Source organism: Schistocerca piceifrons, chromosome 10, assembly GCF_021461385.2.
Source record: "Schistocerca piceifrons isolate TAMUIC-IGC-003096 chromosome 10, iqSchPice1.1, whole genome shotgun sequence".
Taxonomy (NCBI): domain Eukaryota; kingdom Metazoa; phylum Arthropoda; class Insecta; order Orthoptera; family Acrididae; genus Schistocerca; species Schistocerca piceifrons.
The window spans coordinates 93,509,489-93,525,250 of record NC_060147.1 but is presented as its reverse complement, the minus strand read 5'-3'; the positions used below and the strand labels follow the sequence as shown (position 1 = coordinate 93,525,250).

Genomic DNA, 15,762 nt, shown 5'->3' with positions numbered 1-15,762 from the left:
TGACGCCACTTCGGCGACTTGCGTGACAATGGGGATGAAATGGTGATAAGGACAACACAACACCCAGTCCCTGAGCGGAGAATGCCTCCGACCCAGCCGGAAATCGAACCCGGGACGTTAAGTATGACAGTCTGTCGCGCTGACCACTCAGGTACCAGGGGCGGACTTCATCGGAACAATTCTTAGCAATGGTCAATGAAAGCCTGATCAGCCGTTTAAATTTCATCAGCTTAAGTAAAAATGTTTCCTGGCGATGCGATCTCTTTATATACGCTACGTAATACGTAAGACTTACATCAAGTTACGTCGTACCAGACTGTAGAGCTCCATGAGATCTAAATAAACTTTTGCGAGAACATATGTTTATCTTTTACGGTTGACCAACAATGATGATTTTTCTCTTTTGAAGTAGCCTGTTTCAGCATCTGCAAAGCAGAAGAACTGTAAAAGATAAATACATGCTCTTTGAAGTCTACAATTCAGTACCAAATCGAATTGTTTTCCCCTAATAATCTAGGCAGCCAATTGCAAGAGACGGTAATGGCAACCAACGTTCTTCCGACTTGATTTCGAATTATCGTCACTGCTTATTTATTATGTTACCTAGACTAGAGAAATATTCTCAAAACGTAGTCGGTGAATATACGTGTGAATTAAAAAAAGAACAACGTAAATCACAATGGTAAGATACGATGGTCGTGTTAATGGATTTAAATTAGTAAGAGTAATGCATTTTAATTACTAATATCAGCTCAAAACCGCACGTGCGATATTGCATTTTCATACTCTTGCAACTTTAATAATATTTAGGAAAATACATCTACTGCCCGAATACGAAGATTTCGGCGTCTCAATTTCGTGTTTCGTTCCGGAAAGTGTGAATACGGGTATAAGAGTGTTGACTGTGCCTTGAATACCAATAAAATACAAAGTTTTAAAAGTTGGAAATAAAACACAACTTAAAAAAAACACAAAAACCTCTAAAAAGTAAAGAAATAATATGTACTGCCCATTAAGTTTAATACATGTAGTAATAATTTGATCCGACCGTCGTCCCGTCGGGGGACCACTAAATATATAAAATAAAAATAGATGCATCTAAAACGATAAAGTGTCGAATTTAAATAGAAGAAAACTACTTAGGCAACGAAGGTAAATACACTAATGTTCAGAAAGAAACAGAACACCTTGCGCGAATAGAGATGTTGTTGTTGTTGTTGTGGTCTTCAGTCCTGAGACTGGTTTGATGCAGCTCTCCATGCTACTCTATCCTGTGCAAGATTCTTCATCTCCCAGTACCTACTGCAACCTACATCCTTCTGAATCTGCTTAGGGTATTCATCTCTTGGTCTCCCTCTACGATTTTTACCCTCCTCGCTGCCCTCCAATACTAAATTGGTGATCCCTTGATGCCTCAGAACATGTCCTACCAACCGATCCCTTTTTCTAGTCAAATTGTGCCATAAATTTCTCTTCTCTCCAATTCTATTTAATACCTCCTCATTAGTTATGTGATCTACTCGTCTAATAGTCAGCATTCTTCTGTAGCACTACGTTTCGAAAGCTTCTATTCTCTTCTTGTCTGAACTATTTATCTCCACGTTTCACTTCCATACCTGGCTACACTCCATACAAATACTTTCAGAAACGACTTCCTGACACTTAAATCTATACTCGATGTTAACAAATTTCTCTTCTTCAGAAATGCTTTTTTTGCCATTGCCAGTCTACATTTTATACCCTCCCTACTTCGACCATCATCAGTTATTTTGCTCCCCAAATAGCAAAACTCATTTACTGCCTCAAGTGTCTCACTTCCTAATCTGATTCCCTCAGCATAAACCGACTTAATTACATTATCCTCGTTTTGCTTTGGTTGATGTTCATCTTATATCCTCCTTTCAAGACACTGTCCATTCCGTTCACCTGATCTTCCAGGTCCTTTGCAGTCTGTGATAGAATTACAATGTCATTGGCGAACCTCAACGTTCTTATTTCTTCTCCATGGATTTTAATTCGTGCTTCGAACTTTTCTTTTGTTTCCTTTACTGCTTGCTCAATACACAGAGTGATAGGCTACAACCCTCTCTCACTCCCTACCCAACCATTGCTTCCCTTTCATGCCCCTCGACTCTTATAACTGCTATCTGGTTTCTGTACAAATTGTAGATAGCCTTTCGCTCCCTGTATTTTACCTCTGCCACCTTCAGAATTTTAAACAGAGTATTCCAGTCAACATTGTCAAAAGCTTTCTCTAAGTCTACAAATGCTAGAAACGAATGGTTTGCCTTTCCTTAATCTATTTTCGAAGCTAAGTCGTAGGGTCAGTGTTGCCTCACGTGTTCCAACATTTCTACGGAATCCAAACTGATCTTCCCCGAGGTCGGCTTCTACCTGTTTTTCCATTCGTCTGTAAAGAATTCGTGTTAGTATTTTGCAGTCGTGGCTCATTAAACTGATAGTTCGGAATTTTTCACATCTGTCAACACCTGCTCTCTTTGGGATTGGAATTATTATATTCTCCTTGACGTCTGAGGGTATTCACCCTGACTCATACATCTTGCTCACCAGATGGTAGAGACAGGACGTTAATATTCACAGGACATGTACATTGGTGTGTTCTGCAGAAATGGTTTGCATTTCAGTCACCTCGGTTCACCATGTGTCCTGTTGCCTAGTAGACACAGGGTCCGCCATGGGTTCAAATGGCTCTGAGCACTATGGGACTTCACTGCTGAGGTCATCAGTCCCCTAGAACTTAGAACCACTTAAATCTAACTAACCTAACGACATCACACACATCCATGCCTGAGGCAGGATTCGAACCTGCGGCGTAGCGGTCGGGCGGTTCCAGACTGTAGCGGCCAGATCCGCTCGGCCACCCCGGCCGGCTGTCCGCCATGGGCCCTTGTAACCTGTTCCATGCATGATGGCACGACGCGTATAAGACGCGAACGGCGTTCTGCGGTATAATCATCCATACTGCATTCACCTGGTTCCAAATTTGATCTTTGGTGGTCGGCATTGGGTCACAACACTGCACGCGTCATTTCACCATATCCTATCCCACACATTTCTGATTGGAGACAAGCCTGATGACCTGGCGGACCAGGGCAAAAGGCCGCCATTCTGTGCGGAAGCACACATATTCCCCGAACTCTTACGGGACTTGGTAAGAATGTTTTCCACGAGTAATGAGTGTGTTGCGGAGAGACTACGAATGTAGTGAGTGGACATACAAGGTGAGAATGCGGGTCCCGCGGGAGGCGTGCGCAAGATACTCCCTGCAGTCGCACTACCCTCTGTGCCCTCGATGGCTTAGATGGATAGAGCGTCTGCCATGTAAGCAGGACGTCCCGGGTTCGAGTCCCGATCGGGACACATATTTTCACCTGTCCCCGTTGATATATACCAAGGCGCGTTATCAGCTGAAGTTAGTAATATAATTCTAATTCCACTATAAAAAAGTCCATGGAGATTGCCACTGATATAGACTATGGAGGCACCTGTGAAAGACCACGAAAACGCTAACTTCATGATGATGAAGAAGCGGACTCTGAAGTTTTTCTGACTGGAAGGGAAAAATTTAGAGTCGAAAAATTTCTCCCAGTACTCGGCAATCTGTACGCCGAATTAGTGAGGAGCAAGGAAAGCTATAGAACACTGTTGGACTCCTTCACAGTTTTCAGTAATCTTAAGAACGGTTCACCTGACTATGTTATTGAACATGCAGCAAAACTCGAAGCGTCATATGACACAGGTTTAGAGACTTCCTTCCCTACTGAATGTGTACATTTCGCGGGACTTTTGAAATCTTCTAAGATTAGTAATATGCCAGTCGAAATGAGTAAATTTTTACGAAAATAGAGGTTTCCGAATGTTGACATTGCTCTTACAATTGCTCAGCAGAACGCTCGTTTTCGGCTCTTAACAGACTGAAATCTTAGGAGAGATTGAACGCCTTGTCCATTCTTCACATCGAAGCCGACCGGCTAACTGATAACTGTCTGAACTATGAATATGACCAATGAGTTTTATGCCGTCAAAGCCAGACACAAACTTTGCTGACTGGTGAGTTTGTTTACTATTCATATTAGTTTTAAAAATTTAAGATTATAATGATATTTTCATTATAACTTAGAGCACATTCATTGGATTTACAAACTACGTATTATCTGTTTATTTTACAACTGCCGATGGCAGAACGCGGAATTAAACCTCGTTTTCGTGCAGACGTGACGGAAGGCGCCCAACAATAGTAAACAATACCCGAATGACCCAGGCCGCTCGGAGGCTGTACAATCAAGCCATACTGATACTGTAGTATATTACAACTCATGGGTATTCTTGGCGTCTGCTAAAATGTACAGTAATCACGGAAATATACATTATCGGAGAGTACGCTCATGTGAAAAAGTGTTAATAAATAACGTAGTTCAGTTATGTCGATAGATACGCAAAATCTTTGCTACTACCGTTAGAAAGAGCTGTGGTGAGAGCAGTAACATCAGTAAAAAACTATTCAGCCCTTACATGGATTAAAGATATTGTGTACACTTATTGTGCAGCATCTAGCTACACAGATTCTAATGCTTTACAGGTTAACCATTACACTGTAAAACAAATTTGATTTTTCCACACTAGTCCGTAAAATTATGTAATAGCAAACCCAGTTCTGGGGTTGTTCGTCTGTGTTTGGTTATTAATTCGTGCACCGAAATTTTCATTTTCATTTCTTACGGTTTGCTATAGATTCACATATTAATACCGAACGTGTTTTTATTTATTTTTTATCTGCTACACGTTCAAGTTATTAGACAGTAAAACTACAGTTTAATTTTTAACACACCTCTGTAAAAGTACGTATTAATTTCTAATGTATGACACGTTCGCTTCAATTTTTAAACCGTAACACAACTTTTTTATTTTCACTTTCAACGGTTTCGTGTAAAAGAACATATTAAAAGTGAATGTATAACAAAACTCCGTTGTCTCCTACACACTCTGCTGAATTTTTAAGGTTATTTTCCTTTCATTTGTTTCTGTAGTCTTTCGACAATGCAGTTTTAAGTCTTTTTTATCCGCTGCCGTACACGAAGTGCATCTCAGGAACCATATTACATTTTGATTGCGCGCGACTAGACCGCTGACGCGTCCTTCAGAACAACGAATAGCAGAGTACAGAAACAACTCACAGCGCTCCCATCCAAAACGGTAATTGTGAAGTGATCGGATAAAATTTATTATATAAATCATTTTTTTGAGGGGGGGGGGCGAATATAATATGGGGTGCCTAGGAACGCAAAATTTTTAAATCCACCACTGATGTGAACACGATTCACACGGTTGGCAGCACTGACGAGGTGACATTTTTGAAATAGCATCAGTGACGTCGTCGGCCTGCCAATCAGAAGTTTGGAAATGATCACGTGAGCACCCTGGAGTAGACTGGGAAGCGCAGTCAAGCAGGTCTCTCGTCCTATTGACAAGCAGCTCCCGTCCCAGTCACACGCACCTTCCTGCTCGTCATGGACGCCATGTTCACTCACTCTGCCGCTGACCTCTCCAGTTTCTGATGTACGAGGGGCGTTTGCAAAGTCCGTGCAAAAAGAAAAACTACTTACATGTTTGGGGTAAACCTTTTTTATTTTTCGACGTAGTCTCCTTTTAGACTTATACACTTCGTCCAGCGCTGTTCTAATTTGTTGATTCCTTCCGAATAATAGGAATTGTCCAAGTCTGCAGAATAGTTATTAGTTGCTGCAATCACCTCCTCGTTTGAATAAAATCTTTGTCCCGCCTGCCATTTCTTCAAATTGGGGAACAAATAGCAGTCCGAGGGAGCCAAGTCTGGAGAATAGAGGGTGTGTGAAACGAGCTGGAATCCTATTTCCGATAATTTTGCGACCACAATCCGGAGATGTGCTGGTGCATTGTCGTGATGGAAAAGGACTTTTTTGTGGGCCAATCGCCGGCATTTTTCTTGCAGCTCGGTTGTCAAGCGGTCCAGTAACGATGAATAATATGCACCTGTAATAGTTTTACCCTTTTCCAGATAGTCGATGAGGATTATCCCTTGCGAATGCCAAAAGACAGTCGCCATAACCTTACCGGCCGAAGGAATGGTCTTCGCCTGTTTTGGTGCAGATTCTCCCTTGGTAACCCATTGTTTAGATTGTTGTTTGGTCTCAGGAGTATAGTAATGCACCCATGTTTCATCCACAGTGACGAAACGACGCTTTAAGTCCTGAACAGGTGCAAATCATTCTTGCAACACTTCACACGATTCCGTTTTTGGTCAAGAGTGAGCAATCGCGGAACCCATCTTGCGGATAGCTTTCTCGTGTCCAAATGTTGATGCAAAATATTATGTACCCCATTCATTCGAGATGCCCACAGCACTGGCAATCTCATGCACCTTAACTCTTCTGTCATCTGTCACCATATCATGGATTTTATCAATGATTTCTGGAGTTGTAACCTCCACAGGGAGTCCAGAACGTTCAGCATCACTTGTGTCCATATGGCCACTCGGAAAATTTTGAAACCACTTATAAAGTGTTCTAATCGAAGGTGCAGAGTCACCGTAATGTTTATCAAACTTTTTTTTACTCCTGAAGTGTATTGCCTTTCATAAAGTAATGTTTAATCACCACACGAAATTATTTTTCGTCCATTTTTTGACAATCACTCGATTTCCTTGATTCACACGAATGCCAGACAGAAAGATATAGACCAATATGGCTGAAACTTGGTATGCGTTCTTTCCAAAGATGATACTCTAACTGAACATGACCTCGATACGCGCCGGTTGTGCTATCTCTCGGACTTTGCACGGACTTTTCAAACGCCCTACGTATCCCGTATTTTTAAATCTCAACCAGGCAGTCTTCTATTTGTAGCCATGCTTTGGTTATATAACCACACACTAAATCCTTATCGCATTCACAGGCCATTCTGAACAACTAGCGTCAGGAGTGGGATTCGAAACCATAATCTCAAGGTCGACATGTTGCTTTCTTTACTTTTTCGTGTCCGAATCTGTCAGTTTTTCTGCGTAGTACTGGGTTAGGTCAGAAGCCTAGGACTTGCTTAGCCAGAGGTCGTCTAGGGAACAACACGGAGGAGAGTTTCCCCATGTTACAAGATGTTCCATGTTTTGTCTTTCTCCACAGTCACACTTATTGTCATCAGATTTTAATAGACTCCATTTTATCAGATTGGTTCAGACAAGGGTAGTACACCAATTCTGAGGCGGTTTAGCATTTTCTATGACCCATAGTTTCTGAAATAGGGTAGCCGACTGGGAGTTCATCCAAAGCGTAACTGAGGAACTGATATATTGATTTTAGACTTTTTAATCCACAAAGGCTGCCGTATAGTGGACGGCGCTCATTAAATCTTTTTGAACTGCTCGTTATGTTCATGAGCTACCGTATGGGACTTGAGGTGCTGAAACCTGAAGCTTGGTAGAGCTTTCCATGTGGAGTGGGTTTCATGCATTTTGTGACTAGCCTACAGGTTCTGGTACGGCTTATATCGATCTTTGCATGTACCGATCTAGACTAGACAGGGCCCGTGTACTCAGATCCGCAAAAGCAAACTACTAAAGCGGTGCTTCTAAACATAGTAGCTTTGGCGCCCCCGTTTACTTCCAGTTAGCTGTCTAAGGTGGCTGGTGTTGATGAAGTGTGTGTGGAACACGTAAAGCGTTTCGGACAAAATGCCAAAATTATGTGTTAGCCTTTTTAACCACTGCCGAGAAACCTTCAAAATCTCTAAACTATGGAGGAAGTCCAACGCAATAACCCTCATAAAACTTTTCCGAATTTCGCGCAGTGTCTTACTTCAATGTACGAGGGGCGTTTGAAAAGTCCTTCCAAAAATAAAAACTGCTTGCGTGTTTGGGGTAAACCTTTTTTGTTTTTCGACGTAGTCTCCTTTCAGACATATACACTTCATCCAGTGCTGTTATAATTTGTTGATCCCTTCCGAATAATAGGAATTGTCAAAGTTTTCAAAATAGCTATTAGTTGCTGCAATCACCTCGTTTGAATAAAATCTTTATCCCGCCAGCCATTTCTTCAAATTGGGGAACAAATAGTAGTCCGAGGGAGCCAAATCTGGAGAATAGGGAGGATTTGAAACGAGTTGGAATCCTATTTCCATTAATTTTGCGACCACAACTGCTGAGGTGTGTGCTGGTGTATTGTCGTAATGGAAAAGGACTTTTTTGCGGTCCAATCGCTGACGTTTTTCTAGCATCTCGGTTTTCAAAAGATCCAGTAACGATGAATAACATGCACCTGTAATAGTTTTACCCTTTTCCAGATAGTAGATGAGGATTATCCCTTGCGAATGCCAAAAGACAGTCGCCATAACCTTACCAGCCGAAGGAGTGGTCTTCGCCTTTTTTGGTGCAGATTCTCCCTTGGTAATCCATTGTTTAGATTGCTGTTTGGTCTCAGGTGTATAGTAATGTATCCATGTTTCATCCACAGTGAATAAACGATGCTTAAAGTCCTGTGGATTCTTCCTGAACAGCTGCAAACCATCCTTGAAATACTTCACGCGATTCCGTTTTTGATCAAGTGTGAACAATCGCGGAATCCATCTTGCGGATAGCTTTATCATGTCCAAATGTTAATGCAAAATACTATATACCCGTTCATTCGAGATGCCCACAGCACTAGCAATCTCATACACCTTAACTCTTCTGTCATCCATCACAATATGATGGATTTTGTCAATCCTCCACAGGGCGTCCAGAATGTTCAGCATCACTTGTGCCCATATGGCCATTCCGAAAATTTTGAAACCACTTATAAACTGTTCTAATCGAACGTGCAGAGTCACCGTAATGTTTACCAAGCTTCTGTTTAGTCTCCTGAGGCGTTTTGCCTTTCATAAAGTAATGTTTAAACGCCACACGAAATTCTTTTTCGTCCATTTTTTACAATCACTCGACTTCCTTGATTCACACGAATGCCAAACAGAAAGATATAGACCAATATGGCTGAAACTTGGTGTGCGTTCTTTCCAAAGATGCTACTAACTAAAGATGACCTCCATACGCGCCGATGGTGCCATCTCTCGGACTTCGCACGGACTTTTCAAACGCCGCTCGTAAATATCATAATAACTATGACCATTAACGAAGTGATGGGCAATCATCACGAAACTGACATACAAAGATATAAGTACTGAAGAAATTAAATTTTTTTACCACATAATTTCTGTAAAATCGTTTGACAAAGATTGCAGGTTGTGCGCCTCCATTTTGTCATCGGCGACCGACTGAAAGGTGGCAAACACTGTCGTCCTCCGCTTCCGAATAAGCGAATGAACTCATTTCTGTAAAATCGTTTGACAAAGATTGCAGGTTGTGCGCCTCCATTTTGTCATCGGCGACCGACTGAAAGGTGGCAAACACTGTCGTCCTCCCCTTCCGAATAAGCGAATGGACTCACCCGGCGCGTCGGACGGAACTTAGTCACTGCGCATCGGCGACCGTATCCTGGCGAGGACTTCACGATACTGTACGTCCTATGTTGTTCAGAAGCACGTTGCAATGCTCTTTCGGAGATGCATGCGAAAGGAACACTAACGTACTTCTGAAGAAAACAGGCACTGCTCTATCGTAACAAAAACTCAGTTGTATAAGGCCGGTAACAGTTATAATTATCGACAAAAAGCAACACAGGTGTAGCAAATGAAGAAAGAATGGCTGCAAGTATAAACAATATAAATATACGTATGTTTTTGGATAGGGTCCGCCTTTAGCAAAACACAATTTTGTTTTTTAACCCAAACATGTTTCACTGCAGTTGCAGCATCTTCAGTGGCTTTTATCTTTCATCTGCTAAAGATAAAGAATGTTCTTTACTGTTTGTATACATCTAACTATTAGTTTTAAAATCGTAATTACAGATATTTGAGAAAAAAAATGGTTCAAATGGCTCTGGGCACTATGGAACTTAACATCTTAGGTTGTCAGTCCCCTAGAACTTAGAACTACTGAAACCTAACCAACCTAAGGACATCACACACATCCATGCCCGAGACAGGATTCGAACCTGCGATCGTAGTGGTCACGCAGTTCCAGACTGTAGCGCCTAGAACCGCTCGGCCACTGTTGCCAACTTTGAGAAAACACATAAATTATTAATTTATACCTTTTTACTACATGGTAAAAAAAAATTCACAGACACCTCTGAAAGATTCACAACAACAGCCAGGAACATCTTCAACTGTTCCACTGTCAGCCATCTTGTTTTTACACCTTCAACTGTTCCACTGCCCGCCATGTTTGTTGTTACAGCTGGTAAACATTGAAACAGTTACAGTTACAGTGACAGTGGCAACTCAGTACATAGTGTTTGTCAGTGATGAAGATGAGGAAAAAGAAAATGAAAGTGAAACATTATGTAAATAGACACACACGCGCGCGTGCACACACACACACACACACACACACACACACACACATACACACCCATAGAATTAATTAATTTCAGGCATAGAAATAACAATTTTCAAATCGTAATATTGGCTTAAATAATTTATCTAATTTAAGGTGTAAGTGGTTGCAGATGACAAACTGTGGAACAAAACAGTCACTATAGAAACACAACACATCAGAAAAACCACACCATGTGGTAAAAAGGTATGAATTCATGATTTATGTGTTTTCGCAAATATCTGTAAATACGATTTAAAAGCTAATAGTTACATGTATAGAAACAGTAAAGAACATTCTTTATCTTTAAGAGATGAAAAATAAAAGCCCACTCTGTGAGGCTGGTCTCGGCAGATGTTCGAGTCCTCCCTTGGACATGGGTGTGTTTGTCTTTAGGATAATTTAGGTTAAGTAGTGTGTAAGCTTAGGGACTGATGACCTTAGCAGTTAAGTCCCATAAGATTTCCCACACATTTGAACTTTTTTTTTTTAAAGCCCACTGAAGAAGCTGCAACTGCAGTGAAACATGTTTGGGTTAAAAAATAAAACTGAGTTTCGCTAAAGGCGGCCCATATCCAAAAACATACATATTGTTAAAGCAGACACGGAATAAAAGACCTTCAACCGCATGACGATTAATATAAATTTGCAATACGTGCCTAAAGTCATTGTACAATTATGAATATTTGTTTTACGAAAACTATAGAACTTACAAATTTTTGGTCTGTGATAAATGAAAGAATAAATCGTCAGCTTTGTTGGCATATCTTTGTTGCAGGCAGAAGCTGAATAGAGAGCACTACAATCGCTGTTGTAAAATGGCGTCATGCAAGGAGCGCATTGTATTCTGTGGTATCACGAGACAAAATCTCCTCTTACTGTGCAGCGATTTTTCGATGATAGGAAGAGAAGTATTAATCGCGCCAACAAAGTTGACACTCGGCTGATGGGAGCGACTGCAAATGGGAAATGCCTTTACGGTCGCTCCCTTGAGCCAGCGCACCGAGTGTCAACTTTGTTTGCGCGTGTAATACTGTTGTGTGGTACGTAAAGTTTAAACAGACCGGACGAAGCCCTTCCAAGTACACTTGCGGCGCACTCGTGAGTTAGGGGTTTCTACATCCACAGCGCGAAGAGATAAGACACGCGTTACGACCAGATGATGGAACTTTTCCCAGCTGAGAAAATGGCACAGATCAAGACCAGCAATGAGTGTCTTCAACGAATTTCTTTATCAGATGAGCCAACTTTCCACACATCACGTAAAGTTAACAAGCACTATGCGGGGAAACGAGGCTCAAATGGCGCTGAGCACTATGGGACTTAACATCTGTGGTCATCAGTCCCCTAGAACTTAGAACTACTTAAACCTAACTAACCTAAGGACATCACAAACATCCATGCCCGAGGCAGGATTCGAACCCGCGACCACAGCAGTCGCGCGGTTCCGGACTGAGCGCCTAGAACCGCTAGACCATCGCGGCCGGCAACGAGGTTCAGAAACTATACACCTTGCCTTAGGTCACGTTAAGGATTCCCCTGTGTAGTGCGCTTTTGATGCACAAGAGAGTCAATGCCCTTTTTTTAAACATCATTAGACGGTAGAGACACTGAATAATACAGACACCAGCAGTCAGCCTGTCTTTTTTGTCGAAAAATCACCAACAGATACGTGTAGGTGGATATGCTAGAACAGTCTGCAGGACTGCAACTGAGAGACTTGCAGCGTGATGCGATTTTCCAACACGATGGTTCACAGCCGCATTGGGAATCACATTGCAGAAATTTTATTACGGGAACATTTTCTGACAGGTGACTTGGGCGTGCTGGTCCGACCGCTTGGTGAGCAAGATCACCAGACATAACGGCTTTAGATTTCTTTTTGTGGGGCTACATCAAGGACAAAGCTTACACTACGCAAGTAGCTGATCTGGATATATCAAGAAGAAAGATAACAAATGCTGTTATTGGTGTTAGCAATGAATGGTGTCCAGCGTATGGTGTGTGATCGAATATCTATTCGACATTCTTCAAGCAACAAGTTTATTGGCACCGTAACCAAAAATTGCTGATTTATTCTTTCATTTGCCACAAACCACAAATTTGTACACTACTGGCCATTAAAATTGCTACACCACGAAGATGGCGTGCTACAGACGCGAAATTTAACCGACAGGAAGAAGATGCTGTGATATGCTATTCATTAGCTTTTCAGAGAATTCACACAAGGTTGGCGCCGGTGGCGACACCTGCAACGTGCTGACATTAGGAAAGTTTCCAACCGATTTATTATACACAGACAGCAGTTGACTGGCGTTGCCTGGTGAAACGGTGCTGTGATGCCTCGTGTAAGGAGGAGAAATGCGTACCATCACGTTTCCGACTTTGATAAAGGTCGTATTGTAGCCTATCGCGATTGCGGTTTATCGTATCGCGACATTGCTGCTCGCGTTGGTCGAGATCCAATGACTGTTAGCAGGATATGGAATCGGTGGGTTCAGGAGGGTAATACGGAACGCCGGGCTGGATCCCAATGGCCTCGTATCACTAGGAGTCGAGATGACAGGCATCTTATCCGCATGGCTGTAACGGATCGTGCAGCCACGTCTCGATCCCTGAGTCAACAGATGGGGACGTTTGCAAGACAACAACCATCTGCACGAACAGTTCGACGGCGTTTGCAGCAGCATGGACTATCAGCTCGGAGACGATGGCTGCGGTTACCCTTGACGCTGCATCACAGACACGAGAGCCTACGATGGTGTACTCAACGACGAACCTGAGTGCACGAATGGCAAAACGTCATTTTTTCGGATGAATCCAGGTTCTGTTTACAGCATCCTGATGGTCGCATCCGTGTTTGGCGACACCGCGGTGAACGCACATTGGAAGCGTGTATTCTTCATCGCCATACTGGCCGTATCACCTCTTGTTCGCATTGACGGCACTTTGAACAGTGGACGTTACATTTCAGATGTGTTACGACCCGTGGCTCTACCCTTCATTCGATACCTGCGAAACCCTACATTCCAGCAGGATAATGCACGAGCGCATGTTGCAGGTCCTGTACGGGCCTTTCTGGATACAGAAAAATGTTCGAATGCCGCCCTGGCCAGCACATTCTCCAGATCTCTCACCAATCGAAAACGTCTGGTCAATGGTGTCCGAGAAACTGGCTCGTCACAATACGCCAGTCACTACTCTTGATGAACTGTGGTATAGTGTTGAAGCTGCATGGGCAGGTGTACCTGTACACGCCATCCAAGCTCCGTTTGACTCAATGCCCTGCCGTACCAAGGCCGTTATTATGGCCAGAGGTGGTTGTTCTGGGTACTGATTTCTCAGGATCTATGCACCCAAATTGCGTAAAAATGTAATCACATGTCAGTTCTAGTATAATATATTTGTCCAATGAATACCCGTTTGTCATCTGCAGTTCTTCTTGGTGTAGCAATTTTAATGGCCAGTATTGTAACTTCTGTAGCATTTCTAAAATAAAATTGATAATTGTATAAAGTCCTTAGGCTAACCCTTAGACTCACCGTCACTCATTCCGAGCTTTGCGCCTTTGAATTTCTAAGCTACGTGGAGTTGATTACCTGTGTAGTAGTCCTTGACAGAGGGCAGTTGGCTGTGGGCGCAGTCGGTGTCGTTATCAGTAGGGCCTTCCAGCAGCCCATCCCTCCGGACACTCCAGGCCACCTCGCTCACCGACTGGAAGTCTCTGCTCATGTTGGACAGATCTCGGCCGGATCTTTGGCAACAGCATCCGCGTTTCCGGTCGCCACTTCTGCCACTCACTTCACTGCACTACACACGCACATTCAGGAAGCTTCGTGACGCTCTACCCAAACGTCTTCGGTAGCCGTCCTGAGTATTTTCCGTTCAGGGATAACTGGAATAACGAGACCAAAAATGCTCCAGAACCTGTAATGTTAAAGAGTTTTTCCTGAGTAGGATTCTGGACAGGTTCTCGTGAAGAACGGATGATAATGAGATTCCTTTGAGGTAATATGCACTGGGGAGATAGCTATATGATTCTTATCACTCACACGTCGACGCATCACTTAGATGAGTAGAATAGTTCCAGCACCAATGATCACTGATGACATACATTTAGTCACTCACAAACAGATGTGAATATATTTTACACGATCTTGAATCTCTCCAAAGATACGTTAATGGCTGCATGTTGGTAGTAAGCTGATCAGTTTTTAAATGTACCACCGTTTGTCATCCTCTCTGCCTACAGCTGCCAGCTTTGTTAGCAGCGTCTGAATTTGGCGTCTCTAAAATGAGGACAGGAGAAGTCCATATGCCGACAGCACAGCCGGCGCACTTGTACTTCACGTCGGCTGTCGCTGGTGTCTGACGTCACGTTTCTCGAGAAACCCAACTGCAAACTATTTACGGATTCCTTACTTTTAGGGATCGCCATACTGGAAGTTCACTGCACCAAAAGCTCCTGTCTGCAACAGAAAAACAGGTGAGGAGACCATCGTATGACTGTCTATTTTCTTGCCCACATAATGAAACGAAGAGTGAACAAGCAAGAAAAAAGTTCTGTACAGAAGACGTTGTTTATTTTTTGCTAGCCTTTTCCCCAAGGCTTCGCTTGTGTACACTGTTGATACATGTATGGTCATAGCTCCTCCTCCTCACATCTCTCTGTCCATCTCACCCTCCCACCTCAATCTGTCAATCTTCTCCTCAACACTCTGTTTCTTCACCCCCCTCTCCCACCACCACCTCCCTCTCTCTTTGTCCACCTCCTCCACCCCCCCCCTCAACCTTATCTTCCTCCCCTTTCCCTCTCCAAACCCCCCTGCCACCTCTTTCTATCCGTCTCCAGTTTGTTTATTTAATTGTCCATGGACGCTGCCTTCGTACGCTTTATCGATGTCGTACTTGCTAGTTAACTTTTAATATTATTGTCGTTTATACTGAAACATCCCCTTTGAAAAATTTATGAATTACTGTGCTGATAAACCTCCACGTTATTTGATTTTCAAACAGCTGAGCAAAACTGAACGTACTCAGACATTACTCTCTTTACTTATTCTGATCAACACTAAACTGACACTCAATACTTTTAACGCAACGCAATCTGACTTTCAATAATCCCTACAAAAGAATGGCCCTGACTAACAATAACCTATACCTCTCATGAATCACTTACCTCAAAAAATCTTCGTTACTCGAACTACTGCAATACAGCGAGCGCCACTACTGCCACCTAAATAAAAGATTCCAACTACTGAAGGCACTAACTACTGATAGGCACAGTCAGCAAATGAAAGATT

The 15,762-nt window shown here is 42.7% G+C and overlaps 1 protein-coding gene across 2 annotated transcripts in view; it reads right to left on the bottom strand.

Moving 5' to 3' along the window:
- Window positions 1-14,920, bottom strand: part of LOC124718970 (organic solute transporter alpha-like protein) — a 62,799-nt gene extending 47,879 nt beyond the window's left edge. For both annotated transcript variants that reach the window (XM_047244642.1, XM_047244643.1), the window contains exon 1: window positions 14,059-14,920. In XM_047244642.1, the coding sequence (XP_047100598.1) occupies window positions 14,059-14,191 (133 nt within the window). In that variant the 5' untranslated portion in view covers window positions 14,192-14,920. The remainder of the gene's footprint in view (window positions 1-14,058) is intronic.
- Between the last annotated feature and the right edge of the window lie 842 nt (window positions 14,921-15,762).